Source organism: Prionailurus bengalensis, chromosome B3, assembly GCF_016509475.1.
Source record: "Prionailurus bengalensis isolate Pbe53 chromosome B3, Fcat_Pben_1.1_paternal_pri, whole genome shotgun sequence".
NCBI lineage: Eukaryota > Metazoa > Chordata > Mammalia > Carnivora > Felidae > Prionailurus > Prionailurus bengalensis.
This window is the reverse complement of record NC_057355.1, coordinates 136,940,234-136,964,755: the sequence shown is the minus strand read 5'-3', so window position 1 is coordinate 136,964,755 and position 24,522 is coordinate 136,940,234. Positions and strand designations below refer to the sequence as shown.

The 24,522-nt window shown below is 38.0% G+C and overlaps 1 protein-coding gene across 3 annotated transcripts in view; it reads left to right on the top strand.

Moving 5' to 3' along the window:
- Positions 1–1,095: 1,095 nt before the first annotated feature.
- The window catches only part of BTBD7 (BTB domain containing 7), a 58,632-nt gene continuing 35,205 nt past the window's right edge, over positions 1,096–24,522 (top strand). For 2 of the 3 annotated variants that reach the window (XM_043556891.1, XM_043556890.1), the window contains exons 1-2: positions 1,096–1,278; positions 1,999–3,078. In XM_043556891.1, the coding sequence (XP_043412826.1) occupies positions 1,197–1,278; positions 1,999–3,078 (1,162 nt within the window). In that variant the 5' untranslated portion in view covers positions 1,096–1,196. Of the gene's footprint in view, positions 1,279–1,998; positions 3,079–3,628; positions 4,260–24,522 lie in introns of those variants that run through there. The other variant, XM_043556892.1, reaches the window with a different exon arrangement.

Genomic DNA, 24,522 nt, shown 5'->3' with positions numbered 1-24,522 from the left:
GCAGAGATGAAAATAAATTCTAGGAATCTTGACAAAGTTCTTTTTCTAGCAGGTTTTTTGTGATTTTGCATGTGTGTATTTAACTGTATTTGTTAAAACTTCATCCTTCATTATGAGGCTAGATTAACTATTTCCTGGTTGGCTTCCTAATAATTCCAATAATAGGTGTTAAATTGTGTGTTCTCTTAAACCATTATCCCTTTCAGTCAGATAAATTTAATATATCCAGATGCTATACAGATATAGTATTCCTATTAACCCTATTCTCTAATATTAGAGCTTTATATCTTAATGCATATATCTTCTGCTGGCAGCTCTGAGAGTTAAGCTTCCATAGTATGGAATTTACTCTGTAATTGTTAAAATTACCTCTTACTGGTACTGCCTCAGTTAAGTCATCATATCAGGTAATAGCAAGCCATGTATTTAAGTTTATTTATTTATTTTGAGAGAGAGCGTGCACAGGAGAGAGGCAGAAAGAGAAAAAGAGAGATTCCCAAGCAGGCTCTGCCTTGTCAGCACAGACCCTGATGTGAGGCTTGATCCCACAAACCGTGCATAAGATCATGACTTAAGCCAAAATCAAGAGTCGGATGCTTAACCGACTAAGCCACTTAGCCGCCCCCAAAGTAGTATTTTTATTTCAGGACTTCACAAGGAGGATCAACTTCTGGTATCAACCTCTTCAATGTTTATAAATTGCTTAAAATGTTAGATTATAATAACTGGTGGTTGCCTCTAAAGAGTAAAAAAAAATAAATAATTTTTTTCAATTTTTTAGTCTCTACTTTTCCCTATGATTTGAAATACTCTTTCCATAATTATATATTTAAATTAGTCTGATTTGTTACTTTTCATTGCCTTAGAAAGTACATAATTGGTACATTTTATGGCTCAAAATTGCAGCTAACACTGATTCATAATTCAAGTTTAACTATGTGTTTACATTTTCTGAAATTTTTACATGTGAATTTGACAGCATGTCATTTGCAAATAAAAGCAGTTTTCAGTAGCTTGCTTTTTTTTTTAAACTGTGCAATTTGAGATACATTTGAAAAAATGAATAAAATTATTTTTGTTTCATATAAAGAAATGGATGAAAAGAGGCTGCTGGATCCAGGGTTGAAAGTTCGTAAAGGCCTCTGGGATTACACTCTGAAGAACCAGCAGATGGAATGCCTGAGTGACTGAAGAAAATGGGTGCTAATGCATCTAACTATCCTCATTCATGTTCCCCGAGGGTAGGGGGAAATCCTCAAGCCCAACAGACTTTTATAGGTAATGGTTTCAGTTTTTCTGATTTCATTTTCTTTTGTGAATATAAGTAGAATTGTGTCTTCAGTGGTCTTTTTGGATGACAAGAGAATTGAATTGTGAAGAAGTTATTATAGATAATGATTCTGTAGCATCCAGATTTTTCCCCCAACAAATGTGAATCTGGCTTGTATGATTTTTATCCTAACCAAGCTGCTGTAGCACCATTGATCTTTTCTTTGGTGTCTTAACCATAATTGCCATCTGCCCCCGGAAAGCTAGCAATCTCCACTGTTGGGAAAATAATGAAATACATGCTTCTTGTGCCCTGGTCCATTTATTTTCCCCAGTGCAAAGCAGCCTTGGTGTAGTTAAGGAAAAAAAAAAAACAAAACATTTCACAATTATATATAAGTAGTATTCTGAATTTACAAATCCAGTTAACTCTCATTTCCTAAAATTCCATCATTAAAATCTATGATATTTGGGTTTTGATAGCCAGAGAACCAAAAGCATGTTTTCAAGTAAAGAATAATCTGCTCTGTTAGTCTCTGTTCCTTATTTAATATGAAAATGAATGATTTGATCTTTTAAATTTCTTTATAGAAACAAAAGTCAACTTTATTTGAATGGTTCAGGAATGTCTTTAAAAATTTCTAGCGTGAAATATGTGTTAAAAGGAATATTGAAAATGAACGTTAAGAACAAAGAAATACATTTTCATTTGTTTGATTTCCTTTTTAGGGACATCATCCTATTCTCAGCAAGGCTATGGTTGTGAATCGAAATTATATAGCCTTGACCATGGCCATGAGAAACCACAAGACAAAAAAAAGAGAACCTCTGGCCTTGCCACCCTCAAAAAGAAGTTTATTAAGCGTCGAAAATCTAATAGGTCTGCCGATCATGCCAAGCAGATGCGAGAACTCCTCTCTGGGTGGGATGTTAGAGATGTTAATGCTTTAGTGGAGGAATATGAGGGAACTTCAGCCTTAAAGGAGCTTTCTCTACAAGCCAGTTTGGCTAGACCAGAAGCTCGGACATTACAGAAAGATATGGCCGATCTTTATGAGTACAAGTATTGTACTGATGTAGACTTAATATTTCAAGAAACTTGTTTTCCTGTTCATCGTGCCATTTTGGCAGCAAGGTGTCCATTTTTTAAAACGCTGCTTTCTTCTTCACCGGAGTATGGGGCAGAGATCATTATGGACATCAGTACGGCTGGTATAGATATGCCCATGTTTTCTGCTTTGCTACACTACCTTTATACAGGAGAGTTTGGAATGGAGGACTCAAGGTTTCAAAATGTTGATATTCTCGTCCAGCTTAGTGAAGAATTTGGAACACCAAATTCCCTTGATGTAGATATGCGTGGACTTTTTGATTACATGTGTTATTATGATGTCGTCCTTAGTTTTTCTTCAGACTCTGAACTGGTTGAAGCTTTTGGTGGAAATCAGAACTGTTTAGATGAAGAGCTCAAAGCTCACAAGGCTATTATTTCAGCACGGTCCCCATTTTTTCGGAATTTATTACAAAGGAGGATACGGACTGGTGAAGAAATCACAGACCGAACTTTGAGGACTCCCACAAGAATTATATTAGACGAGTCCATTATACCCAAAAAGTATGCGAAAGTTATATTACACTGTATGTATACTGATGTGGTGGACCTCTCCGGTTTGCACTGTAGCCCCTCTGTGGGGAGTCTCAGTGAAGTTCAGGCTCTCGTCGCAGGGAAGCCAAACATGACCAGGGCAGAAGAAGCCATGGAACTTTACCACATAGCACTGTTCTTGGAATTTAACATGCTTGCACAAGGTAAGAAATTCTAATTTTTAATTTTGATTTCTAGAATTACATATTTGTCTTCCACATTGAAAACACAGCCAGTATGTTCTATGATTTCACTGTTTGGGATATGAGGGGGTCAGTTTTTTCAAATGTATAGTTATGAAATTTGAGAAAGAATCGAAGGTTAGTATTAATGTGGCTGTTCATTTAGTGTTAAAACCAAGCATTCAAAACTAGTGACTAAGAGCAATAGATGAGACGTGAGGCTCTTTTTCCCTAATGTAAGACAATAGGTGTGGGAATGTATAATAACCACCTGCACTCCATCCACACCCAAGCTTTGAACTAGCCTCGTTTCCCAGATTTCATGGTTATTCTTGATCTAGGACTTCTTGGGTAACTTAGATTCTCATATTTATACTCAGTAAGTTATTGATGCCTAAATGTTTAGAAGAATGAATATTTATTCCAAAAATGAAGGTACTCACATTTGGATACAATGTGTTTGAATCAAAGAATTAGGCAGGGTTTTGGTTTTTTTTTTTAATTTTTAAATATTCTGTATCTTCTTTTCAAGCTCAACTTGTACATCAAGCAACAGCCTACAGTGTGTAAGGTCAGTGCTAGACTCCTGTGCCTTCTTCATTTAATTTAAACCTTTTAGGTTAGGATGGCACATTTTTTTGTTATAGGCAAATGAATACATGAAAGTAACATTAAAGAATTATATAGATCCATCGGTAAACATTAGAATCTTAAAATTTCAGAGCTAGAAATCAGCCTTCCACACACAGCAAAGAGAATTTGCTGTCTTGAAAAGATGCATTCTTTGCTTTCTGTGACCATATATTAAAACAAGTTATATGACATGAAATTACTTGAGAAATTCAGCTAATGAGTATTTGCTAAAAGAACATTAGAAGTTACCAATTAGAAGAAGATGTTAATGGCTGGGGTAAAACACAGGAATTTAATGAAATAAGGAATAATGAAAGCTATGCACATTTTTCTAACTTGAAAATAAAATGTGTGTTGTGTGGCTCAATCAACAAATTAATGGGACTTAGAGAAATGAGATAAAAGCCTCAGTTAAACAACAACAACAAATTAGTTAATACAATGAGAGGAATTATACAGAAGAAAGCATTGATAAACCTGAGTGAAAAAAGTTGTGATTTCTGCTACATAAAGAATCTTTTAAATTATCTTTTTAGCAATAGTACTAATTTAGTATTATTACCACAATCAAAATCGTTAAAATATTGTTAATTTTGTTAACAATTTGTTAAAATTTTGTTAATTTAAAATAATCATTAAGTTAATAATAGTAGGCTATTTTGATGTCAGGCTAGGAAAGTGTGTTCTCAAAAATAACCTAGCAGCTTGACCTACCACTATTTTATTCTGTAAAACCAAATTTGTCAGAAAATGCGTCTACAGAAAAATTTGAAGGTTGAAACATTATTCAAAAGATATAATAACCTTTATTTTCTCAAATTGGTTTTATTTTTTGACATGTTTAAATAATAAGAAACTGAAGTGTATTATATACGCTTTGCTGTTTTTAAAAAACAGGAAAGCTGGGCTCCTGGGTGGCTCAGTCCATTGAGCATCTGACTCTTGATTTCCGCTCAGGTCACAATCTCATGGTTCATGAGATTGAGCCCCATGGCAGGTCAACAAGGAGCCTGCTTGGGATTTTCTCTCTCCCTCTCTCTTTCTCTTTCTCTTTCTCTTTCTCTCTCTCTCTCTCTCTCCCTCCCTGCCCCCCCCCCACCTCTGCCCCTACCCTGCTCACTGTCTCTCTCTCAAAATAAGTGTGCTTTAAAAAAATTTTTTTTAAATGGGAAAGCATCCCTTAATACAGGTTTTTGGGGGGTAGTTAAGTTTTAAATGAAAAGTAAAATTATGAGCCAGCTCTTAGATCTTAGGTAGTACTTCATCTAAGGTTCTTTTATGTTAAGTGAGTTTAATTTTTTTTTAATCATTTAGCTAGAAATTGTATTTTTTAGTACACTTAAAGATATAGAACAACACCCCTTGTGCATGTCTTGGTTACTGTAAAGAAAAAAAAAAAATATATATATATATATATTCCCTTAAACCTGGGTGTCAGGTTTCCTGTTTCCTTTTGTTATACATAATACAGAGTTGAGGTTATTTGGTGTTTTGGTTTTTGCACTCCTTGTAGGCCTTATTTTTCTCCCATGCCCATGGTATTCAACCAATCCTATTAGTGCTTATAACAGACTATACCTTTAACACAGTTTTTACCTCATTTTTGTGGGAAGGAGAATAGTTGGTTGCTTGGAGAGGAATTTTATACCATGAAGTTTAAGAGCTCAAGCTCTGGAGCCAAACTGGATTTGAATCCTTCGCTATCATGTTTTAACTTGCTTGACCTCAGGGCAAGTCACCTGTCTAAGCCCCTATTTTCTCGTTTATAAAATCAGAATAGTAACGTGTAAAGTAGCATTATAAGGATTAAAAATATATAATATTAAGTGATTTGACTGGCACCTGATACATAGTTAGCATTCAGTAAATATTAGCTGCGAAATACTATTCATCAGAACATATTTCATTCATTACCATGTTCTTTTCTAAAGCTTTATGTTTAAAAATAATTTTATAATTATATTAAACCTAATACTAATACTTTATAGATTTTTATTAGGTTATTACTGATTATAAGTTTTTCTTATAATTTTTTCACTGGTGAGATGGGACATGCCACTTATCAAACTATTGTAAATGTCTGGCTGTTTGTCATTTTACAATTGGTTTTTCTCAGCAGGAGTTCTACAAGCAGATTAAGCCTGTGATACTCTGAGGCATCTATGGTATCTAATGAATTAGCATCTCTCAGATGCATCCAGCATGATTATATGATAGTTATGTACCATTTTGGAGAAAATTAAGAAAATAGTCACCCAGATCATCATCTGTGATCTGTGATTAAGACGAGGGCTTAACTTCCAGTTAAAAAACACTGTGAGACTAGCCTGTTGGGCAACTTGAGGGTTGGAGTGTACTGTTCTCATCCTTGTGTCCCCTATGCCTGGGACATGGTGGGCATTCAGTAAATGACTTTAAATTAATGACGGTTACTTTTTATTCCAAATTAGATTTAACTTCAAAAAGTTAAAGCCCAGTTTTAAAAGGAAACAAATTCTGTCAGGGGAGGCTAGGACCTTGAGACTAAATATGTCCTTCAAGATGGAGAGGTGATTTAATGGTTTCAAGAGCATGATAAAAAGAGGCAGTATAGGCAGACAGCCAGAGTGGTGTGGATAAAAGAGTAGGTTCCTGGCCTATACTGAGAATGTGTTTTATTCAGACAAATAGGCAGTCACTATTAGGGAGGTGGATTAACAGGTAATGGGGCCTCAAATTGCTGGCCTGGCATTTTAGGATTAGATACAATTTCACCTGATATCCTACATAGCAGATTAAACATAACTTTATCTCTGTCTCCTCCAAAGCCCTAATAGGATAGTAAAGAAGTAAAACAAATATAAACCCTCAGGACCAAGATACCTGAGAGGAAAACAACAGAGGAAAAAGGATATTGAAAATTTTGGAAGCTGGAAAGCAGATCATGACTGATTATTGGCTTACCAGAGAGGAGAGGTCTGTAACTCTAGATCCTATAGAGGAGTCTACTGAGGATAAGGGAGGCATTTCACAGGGGCTACTTAGTACTCTAGAAAGAAGGGATAAGCGTGCTGAACTAGAAAGAGATTTGATTTTAAGTCTGAATACTGAATGGATGAACCCTTTCCCCCCACCATGGAATTCACCTTTATAGGTGGCATGTGTCAGAAAGGAATGGGGTTTTGTTTTACTTCATAAAGTGAGCTGGTTTTCTGAGTATGCTGTATTAAATAATCCATATTCTCTTCTGATTTGTGCGATCTTTTATTAAGTTCCCACATAAATATGGGTCAGTGCTTTCCATTTTGTCTCCATAGCCCATTTGTCTGTTTTTGCATCAGTATCACTTGTGCCAGGTGACAAATCCTAACCTGCCCTTCAGTTCTCTTCTCTATCCCCACCCCTCCCCCCACCAAACACAATAAACCTGAGATTTATTTTTTGAAGAAATTGAACTAGAGAGATCTCAGATCTGGAAATAGCTATGAAAGGAAGGGTGGGGGTGTGGGGTAAAGCACAAAGTTGAAATCTGAATTTATGTAAAAGCCTACAAACTAAATGTCAAAATCACTCCTCTTCCCTGCTCTAGTCCAAGCCAGGCAGATAAAAGATTAAAAAAACTGGAGCTCTGGCACAAAAACAGACACTCAGATCAATGGAACAGAATAGAGAACCCAGAAACGGACCACAAACGTATGGCCAACGAATCTTTAACAAAGCAGGAAAGAATATCCAATGGAATAAAGACAGTCTCTTCAGCAAGTGGTACTGGGAAAACTGGACAGCAACATGCAGAAGAATGAACCTGGACCACTTTCTTTTTTTTTTTTTTTTTTTTTTTCAACATTTATTTATTTTTGGGACAGAGAGAGACAGAGCATGAACGGCGGAGGGGCAGAGAGAGAGGGAGACACAGAATCGGAAACAGGCTCCAGGCTCTGAGCCATCAGCCCAGAGCCTGACGCGGGGCTCGAACTCACGGACTGTGAGATCGTGACCTGGCTGAAGTCGGACGCTTAACCGACTGCGCCACCCAGGCGCCCCTACTTTCTTACCCCATACACAAAAATAAACTCAAAGTGGATGAAAGACCTAAATGTAAGACAGGAAGCCATCAAAATCCTCGAGGAGAAAGCAGGCAAAAACCTCCTTGATCTTGGCCGCAGCAACTTCTTACTCAACACATCTCCGGAGGCAAGGGAAACAAAAGCAAAAATGAACTACTGGGACCTCATCAAAAGAAAAAGCTTCTGCACAGCGAAGGAAACAATCAGAAAAACTAAAAGGCAACCGACAGAGTGGGAGAAGATATTTGTAAACGACATATCAGATAAAAGGTTAGTATCCAAAATCTATAAAGAACTTATCAAAAAACAAAGAGTCCAGTGAAGAAATGGGCAAAAGACATGAATAGACACTTCTCCAAGGAAGACATCCAGATGGCCAACTGACACATGAAAAAATGCTCAACATCACTCATCATCAGGGAAATACAAATCAAAACCATACTGAGATACCACCTCACACCTGTCAGAATGGCTAAAATTAACAACTTTGGCAACAACAGATGTTGGTGAGGATGTGGAGAAAGAGGATCTCTTTTGCACTGCTGGTGGAGGTGCAAACTGGTGCAGCCACTCTGGAAAACAGTATGGAGGCTCCTCAAAAAATTGAAAATAGAACTACCCTATGACCCAGCAATTACACTACTAGGTATTTATCCAGGGGATACAGGTGTGCTGCTTCGAAGGGACACATGCACCCCAATGTTTATAGCAGTACTATCAACAATAGCCAAAGTATGGGAAGAACCCAAATGTCCATCGATGGATGAATGGATAAAGAAGATGTAGTACATACATACACACACACACACACACACACACACACACACACACACACACACACACAATGGAGTATTACTCAACAATCAAAAAGAATGAAATCTTGCCATTTGCAACTACGTGGATGGAACTGGAGGGTATTATGCTAAGTGAAATTAGAGAAAGACAAAAATCATATGAGAACTTTAAGAGACAAAACAGATGAACATAAAGGAAGGCAAGCAAAAATAATATAAAAACAGGGAGGGGGACAAAAACAAAAGAGACTCTTAAGTATGGAGAACAAACAGGGTTACTGGAAGGGTTGTGGGAGGGGAAATGGGCTAAATGGGTAAGGGGTATTAAGGAATCTACTGAAATCATCGTTGCACTATATGCTAACTAACTTGGATGGAAATTTAAAAAACAAAAATTAAAAAATAAAAATAAATAAAAACAAAAACCACAAAAATAAAAAAACAAACCTTGGAGCTCTAGAAATAGTGAACAGCCCAAGAGCATATAGACTGGTGTGGGGACTGATGCGGGGAGTGCCATGATGAAGTTATGCTCAGGAATTACATGGTAAAAAACCAGTTTGCCTTCCAATTCTGCAAAGAAGAATAAGTCAGCAAGCCTGCTTTTGCAACAGAGTTTCCACACAGCTCTTTAGTGCTTCGTTCTTAAATATGAAAACCCATTAAAGTTGAGGAAAACTTCCAAATTGACACACAGATGAGAACGAAGTATTAGAAGAAACCATTGAAGAAAGCAGAAGAAAACTTCAACAGAAGCAAAATGCCCTTATATAGGGGTCCCTGGGTGGCTCAGTCAGTTAAGCGTCCAACTTTTGATCTCAGCTAGGTCTTAATCTCAGGATCAGGAGTTCAAGCCCTGTGTTGGGCTCTGTGCTGGGCGTGAAGCCTATTTTAAAAAAAAGGAAAAAAAAAGTCCTTTTATAAAAGCGTTCTGTTGAATCAATGAGACATAAATAGGATTCTGTAAGAGTAAAGACAGGAGCTGTTGGAAATAAGGTAGCAGAAATGAAAAACACATAAAAAGATTGAAAGGTAAAATTGAAGAAATCTAGAAAGTAGAACAACAAAGATGGACAAATAGAACTATAGTATTGGTCCAGGTGTAACAATTTAACAAGCAGTGGTTTTAGAAACATACGAGAGAAAATGGAAGAGAAGCCAGTGGTAATATAAGAAATACTGCTAAAGCTAAAGGAATTTCTGTATTAAAAAGTTTTATCCCTTTCTCTAGGGAACTCTAGAGAAAAAGAGAAGATTCTATAGTGTTGCAGAGAGAGAAAAATTAGGTTCCATACAAAGAAATAGGACTCTGAATACTGTTGAACTTTTCAATAGCAGCAGCTGAATGCTGCAATCCAGTGGCATAGTGCCTTTAAAAAGCTGATGGAAAATTATTTTCTACACAAAATTCTATATTTAGCCAAACTGTCAATCAAGTGAAAGGCTAGATGAAGGCATTTTTTTCAGTCTTACTTCAGAAAATTTTTCTCCCCTGCAACCCTACTGAGGGAAGTTACTAAGGATGCATTCCACTAAATCATGAAGTGAACCAAGAACAAGTGTGGGACCCAGAAAATGGGGTCAAACACAGGAAATAAGAAAGGGAAATCCTAAGTACTAGCTGTATAGTAAGTCTAGTGGGCATCAAGTCTAGACTGGACTAGGAGGGTGAAAGTCTCCAGGAACATTAAATGACAAGTGGCATTAAAAGATTTCATGGGGGCAGGAGGGATTCCTGGGTGGCTGTCGGTTAAGCATCCGACTCCTGATTTCAGGTCAGGTCATGATCTCGTGGTTTGTGTGATCGAGCCCCACATCAGGCTCTGAGCTGACAGCACAGAGCCTGCTTGGGATTCTCTCTCCTTCCCTCTCTGCCCCTCCTCAACTCATGCATGAGGGTGTTCTCTCTCTCTCTCTCTCAAAATAAATCTTAAAAAATTTTCATGGACCTTTTGGTGCTTTTATGAAAAATTAACAATAGGTTTATAGAAAATGAAGCAAGTGGGAAAAGTAGAAAATAATACCTCCAAGAAAAATTTAAAATTGCATATGGAAGAAAATATAATTCTAGTTGCACAGCTTGGCTCAGCAGTAAGCAGTATTTAAATAGTCCTAATATGAACACCGAATATTGATGAAATAAAAATTATAACATAGAGAGAGGTAAATATCAGAAGAAACAACTTAAGAATTGACAGTAGTTAGTTGCCTCTGAGGAGCAGGACTGGGAGTGGAAAAGAGATAGGGCAGGGGGGGTTGTTTTTAGAGGAAGCTTTTTATTACCACTAGCTACAATACTTTTTAAATTACAAGCATATGCTGCTTTGATTACAAAATTAATTTTTTTATGATATGACATCAGTGCTCAAAAGAACCAGAGAGACCTAGATAGGATAGGCCATAATCCTAAGGAACTGGGGGATTTGTCATACAAATCAGTAATGTTAACTAAAAAGATCGTGCTTATCATTTTAGGTTACAAAGGGTTTTTACTTTCTCTCATTTGGTTGTCCTGACAACCTGTCAGTATGGTGGGGCTCAGAGTTGAATAACTAGCCTTTTCTCCAGGTTGTCAGTGATAAGGTTGTGACTCATACCAGCTCTTCTGACCCTAAGCCCAGAAACCAGTTTCCAGGGATGAAAGTGGGAGGCCACTGTAGGCCTGTTTGTAGGAATGAAATAGCAGACTAGTGATTGAAGTATCAACTCAGAGGAGTCTCAGCCATGAACCTGATTTGTGCTGAACCTCTTGGGTAAATGAGGGAAATGTGGGCCCAGCTAGGAGGTTTAAAAGCTGAGTAGGGACCTGGGTAGGTCACCACTCAGACTGTGCTTCAGAGCACTTAGCTAAAGAACAGAGGGCTTTGTACTGAGTAGGCTGCTCTTTCCTGAATAATGTTTCTGTACCAATTATTTGACTTTTGGCTGCCAGCATAAAGACCTTCTTCCTAGTTTTGAGAAATTCCTCATTATACAGGTCTTGATAGAAGGCAGAGCACACCTCCCAGTGTAAAAACCTAAAAGGTTAAATGCTTGCTTTCTCAGCCTTCTCACTGGTTAATGTTTAAGCACATTACCTGGGCTTTTTGAATAGGAGCTCATAGCACAAAGAAGCAAGGACTATAGAAGGGTGTCTGGCTGGCTCAGTTGGTAGAGCATGCAATGTCTTGATGTCAGGGTTGTGAGTTCGAGCCCTTCACTGGGTGTGGAGATTACTTTAATTAATTAATTTAATTAGTGGCACCTGCGTGGCTCAGTCAGCCATGATTTTGGCTAAAGTCATGATTTCAGGGTCATGATCTTAGGTATGGAGGCTGCTTAAGATTCTCTCTCTCCCTCTCTCTTTGTCCCTCCCCCATTCACACATGCATATACTCTCTCTCTCTCTCTCTCAAATAAAATTAATAAATACATTTAAAAACATTATTTAAAGGCAAGGGCTATAGAGAATTCTTTCTGTAAGCAGGGTGAGAGCCACAACATCCAGTGGAAAAGAGAGAGGTCAGTGGCAGTGATGCCGATGATGGCATCCACTGTCTCTACACAGAGCAGGAGCTGTAGTGGCCTGGGGCCCAGAGCGACACGGGCTACTCACTGGGCTCTTTCCCTGATGTAGTCCTCAGTGCACAGCCTTTGTTCTTGTTTGTTTTCCGTGTCTGGTCTTCAACTTTCCCAGAAACTATGGGCTAAAGTATCCTTTCAAATAAAGTCCTTTTCTGTTGAAGCCAACTAGAGTTGTTTTCTGTGGTTATAGCTTGGAAGCCTGGTTGATAACAGTACATATATTAAAAAGACCAGTGTATAAAATTCCAAAATAGGTGGCTAGATTAGAAGAGCCTCAAAAAAAGGATCAGGTGTTCGATCACTGCTTTCACAATGATTTTAGCATGCACTGTGTAAACACCTCTGAAAACATGAGCACCTTGGTGAGAATATATATTGATTTATAATTTTCTGAAAAAAATTAGAAAATTCACTCTTTAGAGGAACTATAGGTTTTCTCATGAATTTTAACAACCCATGGCCTACCATAAGAAGGGGGTATATGATGTTTCCTTATTATAAAGACTCTTGACCTCAGAACAAAATAGCCCAGATTATCACCAACATGTACATGCATGCATATTCCAGCTCAGGATATTTTACAGTAGTGTACTTTCAATTGCAGATTTTATTTTTTTAGCTTGATCAAAACTGTATTTTTCAGTCTTTGGAATATGAAATTTACTTACAACAACTCCAAAGTGGACCCTGTAATGCATTGCCCATATTTTTAGTTACAATGTATGTGATTATATTTTTTTTTTGAATTAAAAATCTAACAGAGAAACAGCTGAAAGCAATGACCTAATTTTTCCCTTAGCAACTTGGTCAGATTTCAAGAGTGTGTGACTTGAAACAAATGCAAAGCAGTAAAGACTGTCTCCATTCACTGAGCCATTCCTCCCTCTTCCTGTCCTCTCCATTGTCCCCATGTTAACACTCTTCTTGTGTCTCAGTTCAATTGAACTGGCAGTTCATTTTACTTCTGTCTATAATTATTTCCTCTTCAGCAAGTTAGTCTGAATCTACTTCCTAGAGAATAATGGAGCTAAGTTAAAGACCATTATCAACAGATCAGAATAGTAAATGGAGATTTCAGTTAACTATGCAATATAGATGAAGAATTAATCTCAGTTTCAGGAATGCAGTTCAGGTGACTCTCAAGTTCTGTATCTGTAATCATAAGGACACTTAGCACTTAAATTCTTTACTCAAAATTATGAGTAGAGTTCTAAAGCATAATTTATTGCATTTTTTTATTTTAAAACTTAAACCATTTTTCATGTAGACTACAAACTCTCCACCTCTGCCCCTCTGCTCACACTTTTCTTTGTCTTAGAATACCTTTGCCTTTGACCAGTAAATGTCCACGTTCTACCCTACTCTTTAAGACCAAATTCACATGCTACTTCCTTTGTTTCCTCTCAGGCATTCCAAATTAAAAGTATTTTCTACTTCCTGCAAACTTCCAAAACACTTTCTTTATGTTTCTTTTAGGTTTTTACATCTTCTAACTTATTTTGGAATTGTCTTTGTACATGTGTCATTTCCTCTATCAACTAGTGTATTATATACCCCCTAAAGACAGGGGCAAAATCTTAGTCCTCTTGAATCACCCAAAGAACGTAGCACAGTGCTTTTTTGCTGTTAGTGGACTCTGGGTTACATATTTTGAATTATCTTTTTTTTTTTTTAAGTTTATTTATTTATTTTGAGAGAGAGCGTGCGTGCATGTGCACATGTAGGGAAGGGGCAGAGAAAGAGGGAGAGAGGGTCTCAGGCAGGCTTGGCAATGTCATCACAGAGCCTGGTGTGGGGCTCAGACTCACAAACCGGGAGATCGTGACCTGTGCCAAAGTCGGATGCTCAACCCACTGAGCCACTCAGGTGTGCCAAATTATCTTTAATACCTATGAAAAGTGAGTAACTTTTTCTTTTTAAAAGGGGGGGAGGGTATGTAATAAATGTTTGTAGAAGTTACAAATAAAATTAAAACACTCTAGGAGATAAATATGAAGCAGTATTTATTTTTATTTTTTTAAGTTTATTTATTTTGAAGAGAGTGAGTGAGCAGGGGAAGGGCAGAGAGAGAGGGAGAGAGAGGATACCAAACAGGCTCCGCACTGCCACAGCCCTACATGGAGCTCAAACTCATGAACCGGGAGATCATGACCTGAGCTGAAATCAACAGTCAGATGCTTAACCAACTGAGCCACAGGTGCCCTTGAAGCATTATTTTTAAAATTAAGTTTAGAGTTGGTCTAAATACTGTATAATTCTGTACCATTAAACTCAGTTTTAAGTTAAATTTCAAATAAAGTTGTCTTATCAACTTTTTATTTTGTTGTCCACTGTTATGTAAATAAGATGTCAGTTGAATTTAAAATATTCTTGGAGGGCTCCTGGGTGGCTCAGTCAGTCAGGTAAGCATCCAACTTCGGCTCAAGCCATGATCTCACTGTTCGGGAGTTCAAGCCCTACATTGGGCTCTGTGCTGACAGCTCACCCTGGAGCCTGCTTTGAATTCTGTCTGTCTGTCTGTCTGTCTCTCTCTCTCTCTCTCTGCCCCTCCCCCACTCATACTCCGTCCCTCTCTCAAAAATAAACAAACATTAAAAATTTTTGGTTTTAATAATCTTGGAAGCCATTCAAGGCTATTAATCTTTTGAAGCCAGAAAATTTAATCTGAGGACAGTTAGAAGCCTTTTCTCAGCAATAAACAAAACTTTTCTATGCATACTAAAATCCCAAGGATGCCACAGTCAAGGGAAACGGTGAAACAGCGGAAGACTTGCTTGTTTTGGTTTGGTTTGTTTTTCTTCCCCAACACAAAAGTTTTTATTATAGTCAAGATCTGAGAGATTTAATTTGAACTTTACAGACATTAATATAATCAGACAAAAGATGAAATGCTGTACTCAGGTCATTATGGATATGAATACAAAACTTTGAACAACATGGGGACAAGGAAGAACTGCGCATTTATTATTTAAAGTGTATATTGAACTCTAGACACCACGAGAATAGCGGAAAGCATCTGCAATGATGCCACCCAGTACAGTGTATTCTGAAGTAGAGACTTGATTTCAAGTTAGCATTTTTTGAACAACATTGCTATTCAAGGTGCAATACCAACGAGAAGAGAATTAAAAGGAGCCGTGTTTGAATGTCACTATGTACCTAGTGTCACGATGGGCACTTATATCTTTTCGTCTTCACAACAATCCTGTGAAGCTCAGAGAATGGGTCTCTCATTTGCTCAGGTTCAGAGATAAATAACAGTACCCAAATTAAATGGTATTTTATAAATATGAAGTCTGTGGTTAGATCTGTACTCCAGTCCTGGCTCTGTCACATGCTAACCATATAAATTCTTCCCGGTTTCTCAACTCGAGCTTGTCTCTTTCTCTCCATTGAAGTGTGGGCATCAAGCACTATGCCTGACAGTTGGGAGGGTCTTAACAAATGTTTTTAAAACTGACTTACATTAACTCTTTGGTAGATAATTTCTAAAGATAGAGCTGAGTTGTTTTCCTTATGCATCATTCGACAGCGTGGTTCCAAGTTTCCAAAGTCTAAAAAAAAATTTACCAGATTCAGACTTTTTTTCAACACGGATACATAGGATTACAATTGTAGGGAACATTCAACATTAGATGGCAAAACAAGGCCATAAAAAAATGGTCCACAGAGCTTTCCCATGGTGATAGACTGCTTGGTGTAAAGTGGCCTTTTCTGAAAGCCCCAACTTATTTTTATTCTTCTGATTCTGCAGTAGTCAAATTTTGGCCACTCCTCTTTTGTTGCCAAGGAATACAAAAATGTAATGCAACCCAAGATGCAGGTTATTTGGGGGAAGACATTAGTGATTGAGGAAAGAAAATGATAGAAGGGAGAACCTCAGCATTGTACAAATATCCTGGCTTTTCAAATTCAGTATTGAGGTACAGAGTTGAAGTTTCTGCCTTAAAAACAAATATTATACTTACCTCCTAAAATATCTAGAGTAGAAGGACTTTGACCAGACACAGGCGTTTTAGAAATGGTGGGAAGAAACTATTCCAAGAATTAAGATGGATTGGATTAGTAATGACATTATTTAGCTATTACTGTGTGGAATACTTCACTTAATCTTTATGGTAACCTGTATGGTAGCTACCATCGCTGTTCCCATTGTAGAGATGCAGGAACAATTGCGTTGTTTCTTCCCCAAGGCCACTTCTGATCAAATCTGCTTTATAGATACATGAATGTGTGTTTCTATTTCACGTGCACATCTTGTTCTGTAGTGTAAATAAATAGTAGCACACTATACATACTATTGTCTTGCCTTTTTCACACTTAAGCTTTGGAAAAACGGTGTCAATACATGTAGAGTCACTTTATGTTAATGTATTTTTTTTGTTTCTAAAAATATAAGAATTGGGGCACCTAGATGGCTCAGGCGGTTGAGTGTCCAACTCTTGATTTCGGCTCAGGTCATGATCTCAGTTTGTGGGATTGAGCCCTGCGTAAGACTCTGCACTTACAGAGCCTGCTTGGGATTCTCTCCCTTTCTCTCAAATAAATAATTAAAAAAAAAAAAAAAAGATTCACTCTCTCCCTCAGCCATGCACACACGTGCATGTGCTTTCTCTCAAAAAAATTAAAAAAAAATATATGTGATGTACTGACGTTTGGATATTCAGATAATACAAATAATACAAAAAGTGTTTAAGAACCGTTCAGTTTCACTTCCCAGTGAAAAACACTGCTAACAAATAGCGCCTTTTTATAAATATCTTGTAAAGACTGAATCTTACTTTGGAGTATGTATAATTGACCAGAAAGTTCTTGCCTTCAACTATTTTTTCATATATTTAGATGAAACGAAATACCAGTTTCTATTACAAGTTAACATGGGGTGGCCGCACTATGTCTCCACGAAGGGAATGACTTTGATTTATAGAAAGACTTTGAGTTCAACATAAGAGACTCTTAAAAACTGAGAACAAACTGAGGGTTGATGGGGGTGGGAGGGAGGGGAGGGTGGGTGATGGGGATTGAGGAGGGCACCTTTTGGGATGAGCACTGGGTGTTGTATGGAAACCAATTTGACAATAAACTTCATATATTGGGAAAAAAAAAAGACTTTGAGCTCTGTTTTGGTTATCTTCGCTATAACATTTTCATATACCTCATACGTAGCATTGCTACGTCTGTAAAATTTGTGATATGTGCTTTACATGTCATGGCATTTGAAAGTGAAATATCCACACATCAGAAAGTTGTGCCAAAACCCCCAAAACACAGTTTGCACACCTGTACATCTTTGTTTCTAACCATATTCATCTTCAATCATAGTAGAGTTAGGCCTTTTCCAGAATGGGTTGGTTTTAATACCGTTTCCACTGTCAGTGTGTTTCTTCCTGATGGAAGCTTACATTAAAGAACAATACTGAATTTTGACACTGATTCACTAAAATACTTCTAGAAGATCCATAGGTATCACATTGGTTCTCTAAACCTGTTGATGTCTGAGCTGTATCTAATTATGAGAGGTTCAGAAATTTTTCTAAGCTAAACTGAGATTAGTTTTTGTTATTCTAATGCATCATCTTAACTTCTAGATTGATAGTTTTTGTTTATAAGTGTAAGCAGTAAATAAAAATATAAAGTATCTAAAGTCTTCAGTGTCATGAGCCCTACTTCTAAACTACATTTTGATGTCAGATTTTTAGAGATACTAAGTTAAATAGAAGTGGATGCATACAGTGTTGTAAATCTGATCATTGTAATATGTCTGTAATCCTGAGAGAATAGCAGCGGCCTGAGTCTGCAGCAGACATAGATGAAAATGGTACATTATGGAGGAGAAGGAAGAAAATAACCTGTCAATTCAAACAGACCTTGGTATAGAATTAGCACTGTGACTCCTATACTTTATTTATTTAGCAGACTTACTGTATGCCAGACCCCAAGATTGAAGTACCAAGTCTTGTAATAAGTACCCAAACTGTGTAAGTGCTCAAGTAGAGCAAAGCACTGTATGAGAGGGGAACACACAGGAAGAAGAGCCCCAGACCTCAGTATAGGAAGTTAGGGAAGGGAGGTCTGAAGAATGAATGGGAGTTAAATAAATAAAGGTTGGATGGGGCGCCTGGGTGGCGCAGTCGGTTAAGCGTCCGACTTCAGCCAGGTCACGATCTCGCGGTCCGGGAGTTCGAGCCCTGCGTCGGGCTCTGGGCTGATGGCTCAGAGCCTGGAGCCTGTTTCGGATTCTGTGTCTCCCTCTCTCTCTGCCCCTCCCCCGTTCATGCTCTGTCTCTCTCTGTCCCAAAAAATAAATAAACGTTGAAAAAAAAATTTTTTTTTAATAAAAATAATAAATAAATAAATAAATAAATAAATAAATAAATAAATAAATAAAGGTTGGAGATAAAGGTTAGGCAGAAGGAAAGCAGGTGGAAAGGCCCAGAGATAAATGAGAGCAAGGCACTTTGGGTTGGGATAGGGGGTGCAGAGACAAGAGTGGTGTGGTGAGAAATGAGGCTACAGAGACAAGTAGGGCTCTATAATAAAGAACCTGGTCTACCATGCCGAGACATTTGGCTTTATCCTGAACATAGCAAGTAATATGACCTGATTACATATGCGTTTTCCGAAAGATCTCTTTGGCTGAGATCATAAGCAGCATGCAGACACCATAAGAAATGTCCCAGAAATAGTCTGTGTGTAGGGGGGCAGGGGAGTAATACATAAACAGATATAGTCTATAAATTACACATCAAAAATTGATAATTCTTTTTTTAAAGTTTCCTACGATGTGTATTCATTTGTTTAGTAGAATTTTTGAGCACCTATTTTTTGCCAGGCACTGTGCTAAGCTCTTAACTTACATTATCTTCTATGGTAGGTATTATCTCCATTTACAGGTAAACTGACACTTGAAAATGTTGTAAACTGGGTTTATAGCTAGGAAATGTTATGGCCAAAATTTGAATCCTGGTCTTTCCCACTGCAGAGCTATTCTTTCCCATCACTGGGGAAGAGGGAACATGGTCTCCATGAGAAGAAGTCATCTGTGAGGTACATAGTTTGGAAGGGAGTGCACAATTGTGTTAAGAGATAACTAATCAGTAAATATCACAGAGTTTTCTGAAAATCATAATATGGCTGTACCCCAAAAGCTTTGGATTTTTTTTTATTATTAAAACAGAATTGAAGATACTAACTTACTGTTTTGGCACAGTGGGAAATGGTTTAAGGATAGTAACGTATAGACATAAATGGGTATTTTTTGTTTTTAGTTGAAAGGATGTGAACCTCTGAGTTTTTCACTTACTGAGACTATTAGAATTGTTTTTGTTTAACATTTTAACAAATGACATGTGAGTGGAAAGTGCATGGTACATTTGGGTTGTCAGCATTTCTGTTCCCTTTATGACCTTTGACTTGCTCTGCCCCCTCCAGACTCTGCTCTCCTATCCTTACCCACTCCCCACAGATCCCATGCTTGCTTCTGAATTAGAATGCACCAGGATAATAATGTATAAGGAAACTTAATTATAGTAAGAGTTGCATCTTATTTAATCCTGAAAATAATCCAATGAGGTAGATTTTGAGAATTAGGGAACATTTTTCAGATGAGGAAATAGGCAGAACTTCTTGTATCACACAGTTAAAAGGAATTGGGATGGGGTCTCTGGTCAGTCTGACTTGAACGGTGTATCTTGCGTCTCTCTTCTAGTAAGATGCCTGTACATTAGGATATGTGTTCAATTTCAAGATCGGGCAACCTGTAGGTTCCAGAATTAGATCTCCCTGCATTGTAATATAGTGGAGGCTTATATATTATGCAGGGTGTCTGTATTTACAGAACTGACATCCCTGTGAATGCTTTTCCCTTTCCTCGTGCTGTTTTCACCTACCCCCAAAACCCTTAAGCCTATTAAAAATAGCATATTAAACATTAAGTTATAAAGAAAACATTAAAGCAATATAAAGATATACATGTGTATCCAAGAGAGTATCTTAAGGGTTCTTAGTCTTGTCTTTTTCCTTTCATGTCTTAGAGAAATCTTTAATCTTTTATAATCGTCTGTGTGCTTTAGCCTCCCCCCTTCTTTACCAGGTTACTTGTTTCCTATCTTCCTCTGTCTATTCTTTCTTTTCACTCAACTTGGGAAAAGCTATCTGAATAAAGAATACAAGCACTCAAGGTACATCTTCACACACAAGCAGCATGAATCTCAGTGATTGCCTCTTTCTCATCAGAAGGGAGTAATGTTCTCAAAGCAGAGAACCTTCTCATTTCCTTTCCAATATTTGCTTGGATTTTGTGGTCAGTGATTGATTTTATGTTGGCACTGAGGGAAGGAACTCCTGGCAACTTCCATAGCCTGATGGTTTTTGTTTGTTTTTGCTTTGATTTTTTTGAATAGATATAATATATTCAAATAGGACAAAAGTCAAAATGTATGAAGAGTACTCAGCAAACAGTCTCCTGTTCCCCCAACTTTTTGTCCCCCACCGCTGAGTTCCCCTTCTTGTTACCAGTTTCTTATACATCTATCTGCTGAGGTAGACAATCCAGAGATAGTCTCAGTACATATGTTTTAAAATATATTGAAAGGAAACATAAAAAGATATTTGGAATAGATCTACAGTATTACTAATGCCCTCTGACATTTAGGTATTGCAAGGAACTTGTGAGACTATTAAAAGGGGCAGAAACTTGAAAGATATTCTTCCATGTAGAATATATCTACACTTTATATATGGTACACTTTAAGAGTCTGCTTCTATATTATGTATAGAGGGTTTTTTGTTTTTTTTTTTTTAAAGAGAAAGAGCAGGGGAGGGGCAGGGAGAGAGGGAGAGAGAGAATCCCAAGCAGGCCCCAAGCTCAGTACAGAGCCTGATACAGGGCTTGAGATCATGACCTGAGCTGAAATCAAGAGTTGGACTCTCAACCGACAGAGCAACCCAGGAGCCCCAAGGGTATTTTTAATATCTACCCAACAGGAACAACCAAATTCTGAACATTAGCCAAAAGGGTATGAGAAATAAAACCCAGAAAAACTCAACTTGCTTTTCGTCTTTTTTTTGTAGTGAAAATAGATTTTAATTTAAATTTCTTTTTCTTTTTTCTCCCTAGCTTTGAGACATAATTGACATATAGCATTGTGTTAAGTTTAAGGTACACAGTGTAATGATTTGATACATGTATGTGTTGTGAAATGTTTGCCACAGTAATATTGGTTTATGCATCCTTTACCTCACATAGTTAACATTTTGTTGTTATGGTCACAACACAAAGCTGTACTCTCAAAACAACTTTCAAGTATACAATACAATATTAACTGTAGTCACCATGCTGCACATTAGATCTCTGGACCTTATTCATCTTGTAACTAAAAGTTTCTACCCTTTGATCAACATCTCCTTGTTTCCTCCACTCCTCAGCCTTTGGAAACCACCATTCTCTTCTCTATTTCTGTGAGTTTGATGTTTTTAGATTCCACATATAAGTGAGGTCATACAGTATTTGTCTCTCTCTATCTGACTTATTTCACTTAGCATGATGCTCTCAGGGTTCATCCATGTTGGTATATGGCGGGATTTCCTTTTTTATAGCTGAATAATATTCCTATATATACTCACACACACACACACACACACACACACACACACACACACACACACACACACACACCACATTTTCTTTATCCATTTGTTTCCATATCTTGACTGCTGTGAATAATGCTATAGTGAACATGGGAATGCAGATATATCTTCACGATAGTGATTTCATCATCCTCAGATACGTACCTAGAAGTGGATTGCTGACTCATATGGTAGTTCTGTTTTTATTTTTAAGGAACCTTCATCCTGTTCTTGGTAGTGGCTATGCCAACTTATATTTCCACCAACAAAGCACCAGAGTCTCCACATCCTTACCAGCATTTGTTATCTCCTTTTTGATAATAGCCATTCTGACAGGTGTGAGGTGATATCCTATGGTTTTGATGTGCATTTCCCTGATGATAGTGATGTTGGGCACCTTTTCATGTACTTTTTGGCCATTCGTATGTCTTTGGAAAAATGTCTATTCAAGTCCTCTGCCCAATTTTTTAATCAGATTGTTTGCTGTTGAGGTATAGGAGTTCCTTATACATTTTGGATATTAACCCCCTATCATATATGGTTTGTAAATATTTTCTCTCATTCTATAAGTTGCCTTTTGATTTTGTTGATTGTTTCCTTTGCTGTGCAGAAACTTTTTACTTTATGTAGTCCCACTTGTTTATTTTTTGTTGTTTGTGTTTTAGGTCTTATTTCTAAAAAATCATTATGAAGACCCATGTCAAAAAGCTTTATTCCTATGCTTTCTTCTATGAGCTTCATTGTTTCAGGTCTTACATTGAAGTCCTTAATCCATTTGAGTTAGTTTTTGTGAGTGGTGTAAGATAGGGTCCAATTTCATTCTTTTGCATGTGGATGTTCGGTTTTTCCAGTAGCATTTTTTTGAAGAAACAAACCTTTCCCCCTTGAGTGTTCTTGGCTCCCTTGTCAGTTAGCCTTTTTTTTTTTTTTTTTTTTTTTTTGCCAAATTATAATGCAACTTTACCTAAAATATTGATTGCAGTTTTTCCTACCCTTCCTCAGGGAAGTGGAAAGTTAGACATGTTCTGAGAACAGACAACTGCAGTAGATCAAAGAAAGGAGCGCTCAGGGCAGACTAAAATGATGAGGACTGTCCCGTATGTCAGAAACTGTGTTACTAAAATGGCCGTAAACTTACTGTGACAAGTAGACCCTAAGGTGACCCCTAATGATCTTAATCTTCTGGTACTTATACCCTTCATGCAGCCCCTCCTCTTAAGTGTGAGCACAGCATACATCTTGTTTCTAGCCAGTACAGTGTGGCGAAGATGAGATGTCATTCCCATGATTACATCACATTTGAGAAGACTGTCGTTAACAGTAGACTTACACTGGAGACTTTTTCCCTTGCTGGCTGTGAAGAAGTAAGCTACTATGTTGTAAGATGGCCTGTTGAGCAGACCTCATGGCAAGAACTTCAGGAAGCTGGGCCTTTTTTAGTCATATGGCCACAAGGAAATGATTTCTGTCAACAACCTGAATGGGCTTGGAAGCCAGTTCTTCCCCAGAACTTCCCCAGTTCCTCAGATGAGAATGCAAGCCCAGCTGACACCTGATTGTAGCCTTCCAAAACCCTAAGCGCCCAGGTGACCTGTGCCCAGATTCCTGACCCACAGAAGATGCGAGATGATTTGTTGTTTTAACCTGCCAAGTTTGTGGTAATTTGTTACACAGTAATAGAAAACTAATACATTATTTAATCTTATGTTATTTTCACATGTCAAAATGGTTTCATATCAATCATTTGATGTGATTTAACTTAACGAGGAGAAAAACAGTAATTTGGATCCAATTCATCACAGAGTCTTCAAGGTGATAATCAGCCACACCTCTACAAAAGACTCAATTCAGGAACGATGGATGGCGCAATTAGCCACAGTCCCAGCTGCTGCAACTGGCTGGAGGCTATAATTGATATTCTCCTCAAAACTGTATCACTCAGAGTTCAGTTAGGGAAGCTGAGCAGCTCTTAGGGGATAAGGGAATTCTAGGAATTGAGCCTCACACAGCCACAGGGGAACCCCGGGGAAGGGAAGGGAAGGGAAGATGGGAACAGGAGGGAAGTAGAATGCGGAGGAGCTAACAGCCTGTCAACCTGAGAGGCCCAGCACTCTAAGCCACTGCCCTGAGGCTGCACAAGGGAGGGGAGCATGTGCGGAGTGGCTGTTTTGTCTGGGGCTCTTCCGTCAAGCATCTGATGGTGACCTGGGGCTGGTGTAGTCACCTGGGCTGCAGCTGGGAGGGAGAACTGGGCTTGGAGCAGAGGAGAGCGAGGAAAAGCTGGAACCCACGGGCACCTCTGTGTTTGCCCGTCACCACACCCAGTTCTGGTGACTTTTAGAGAGGGAGGACTGCTGCTTTTGCCTTCCAGATCTCACACGTTTCTCTTTTGACCAACTTCGCTTGGAACCATATAGGAATGGAGACTGTGGGAAACAGTTTAGTGTTAAGCAAGTTGAAACAGTACAAATTAGCACAGTCTCCCTTTTCTATCACCCAACCTAGATTTTCATTATCCTTTGCTAGTATTTCAGCAGGTCTGGGTGACTTGCCAGGTGTTTTGACCCAGACTTTCATCCCAGAGGTCTCTGGGTTGCTTTATCCACGGTTGCTACAGTTTCCCAGTCTCTGTTGTCACTGTGCAGAGAAACAACAAAGGATGTCCTGGTGAATGCCTTGAATTTCAGACAGACACCTTCCTGCACCTGTTGTATTTCCCCAGACCTAGCATCCTGGTCCAGCATTCTCAAGATCTCCCATGA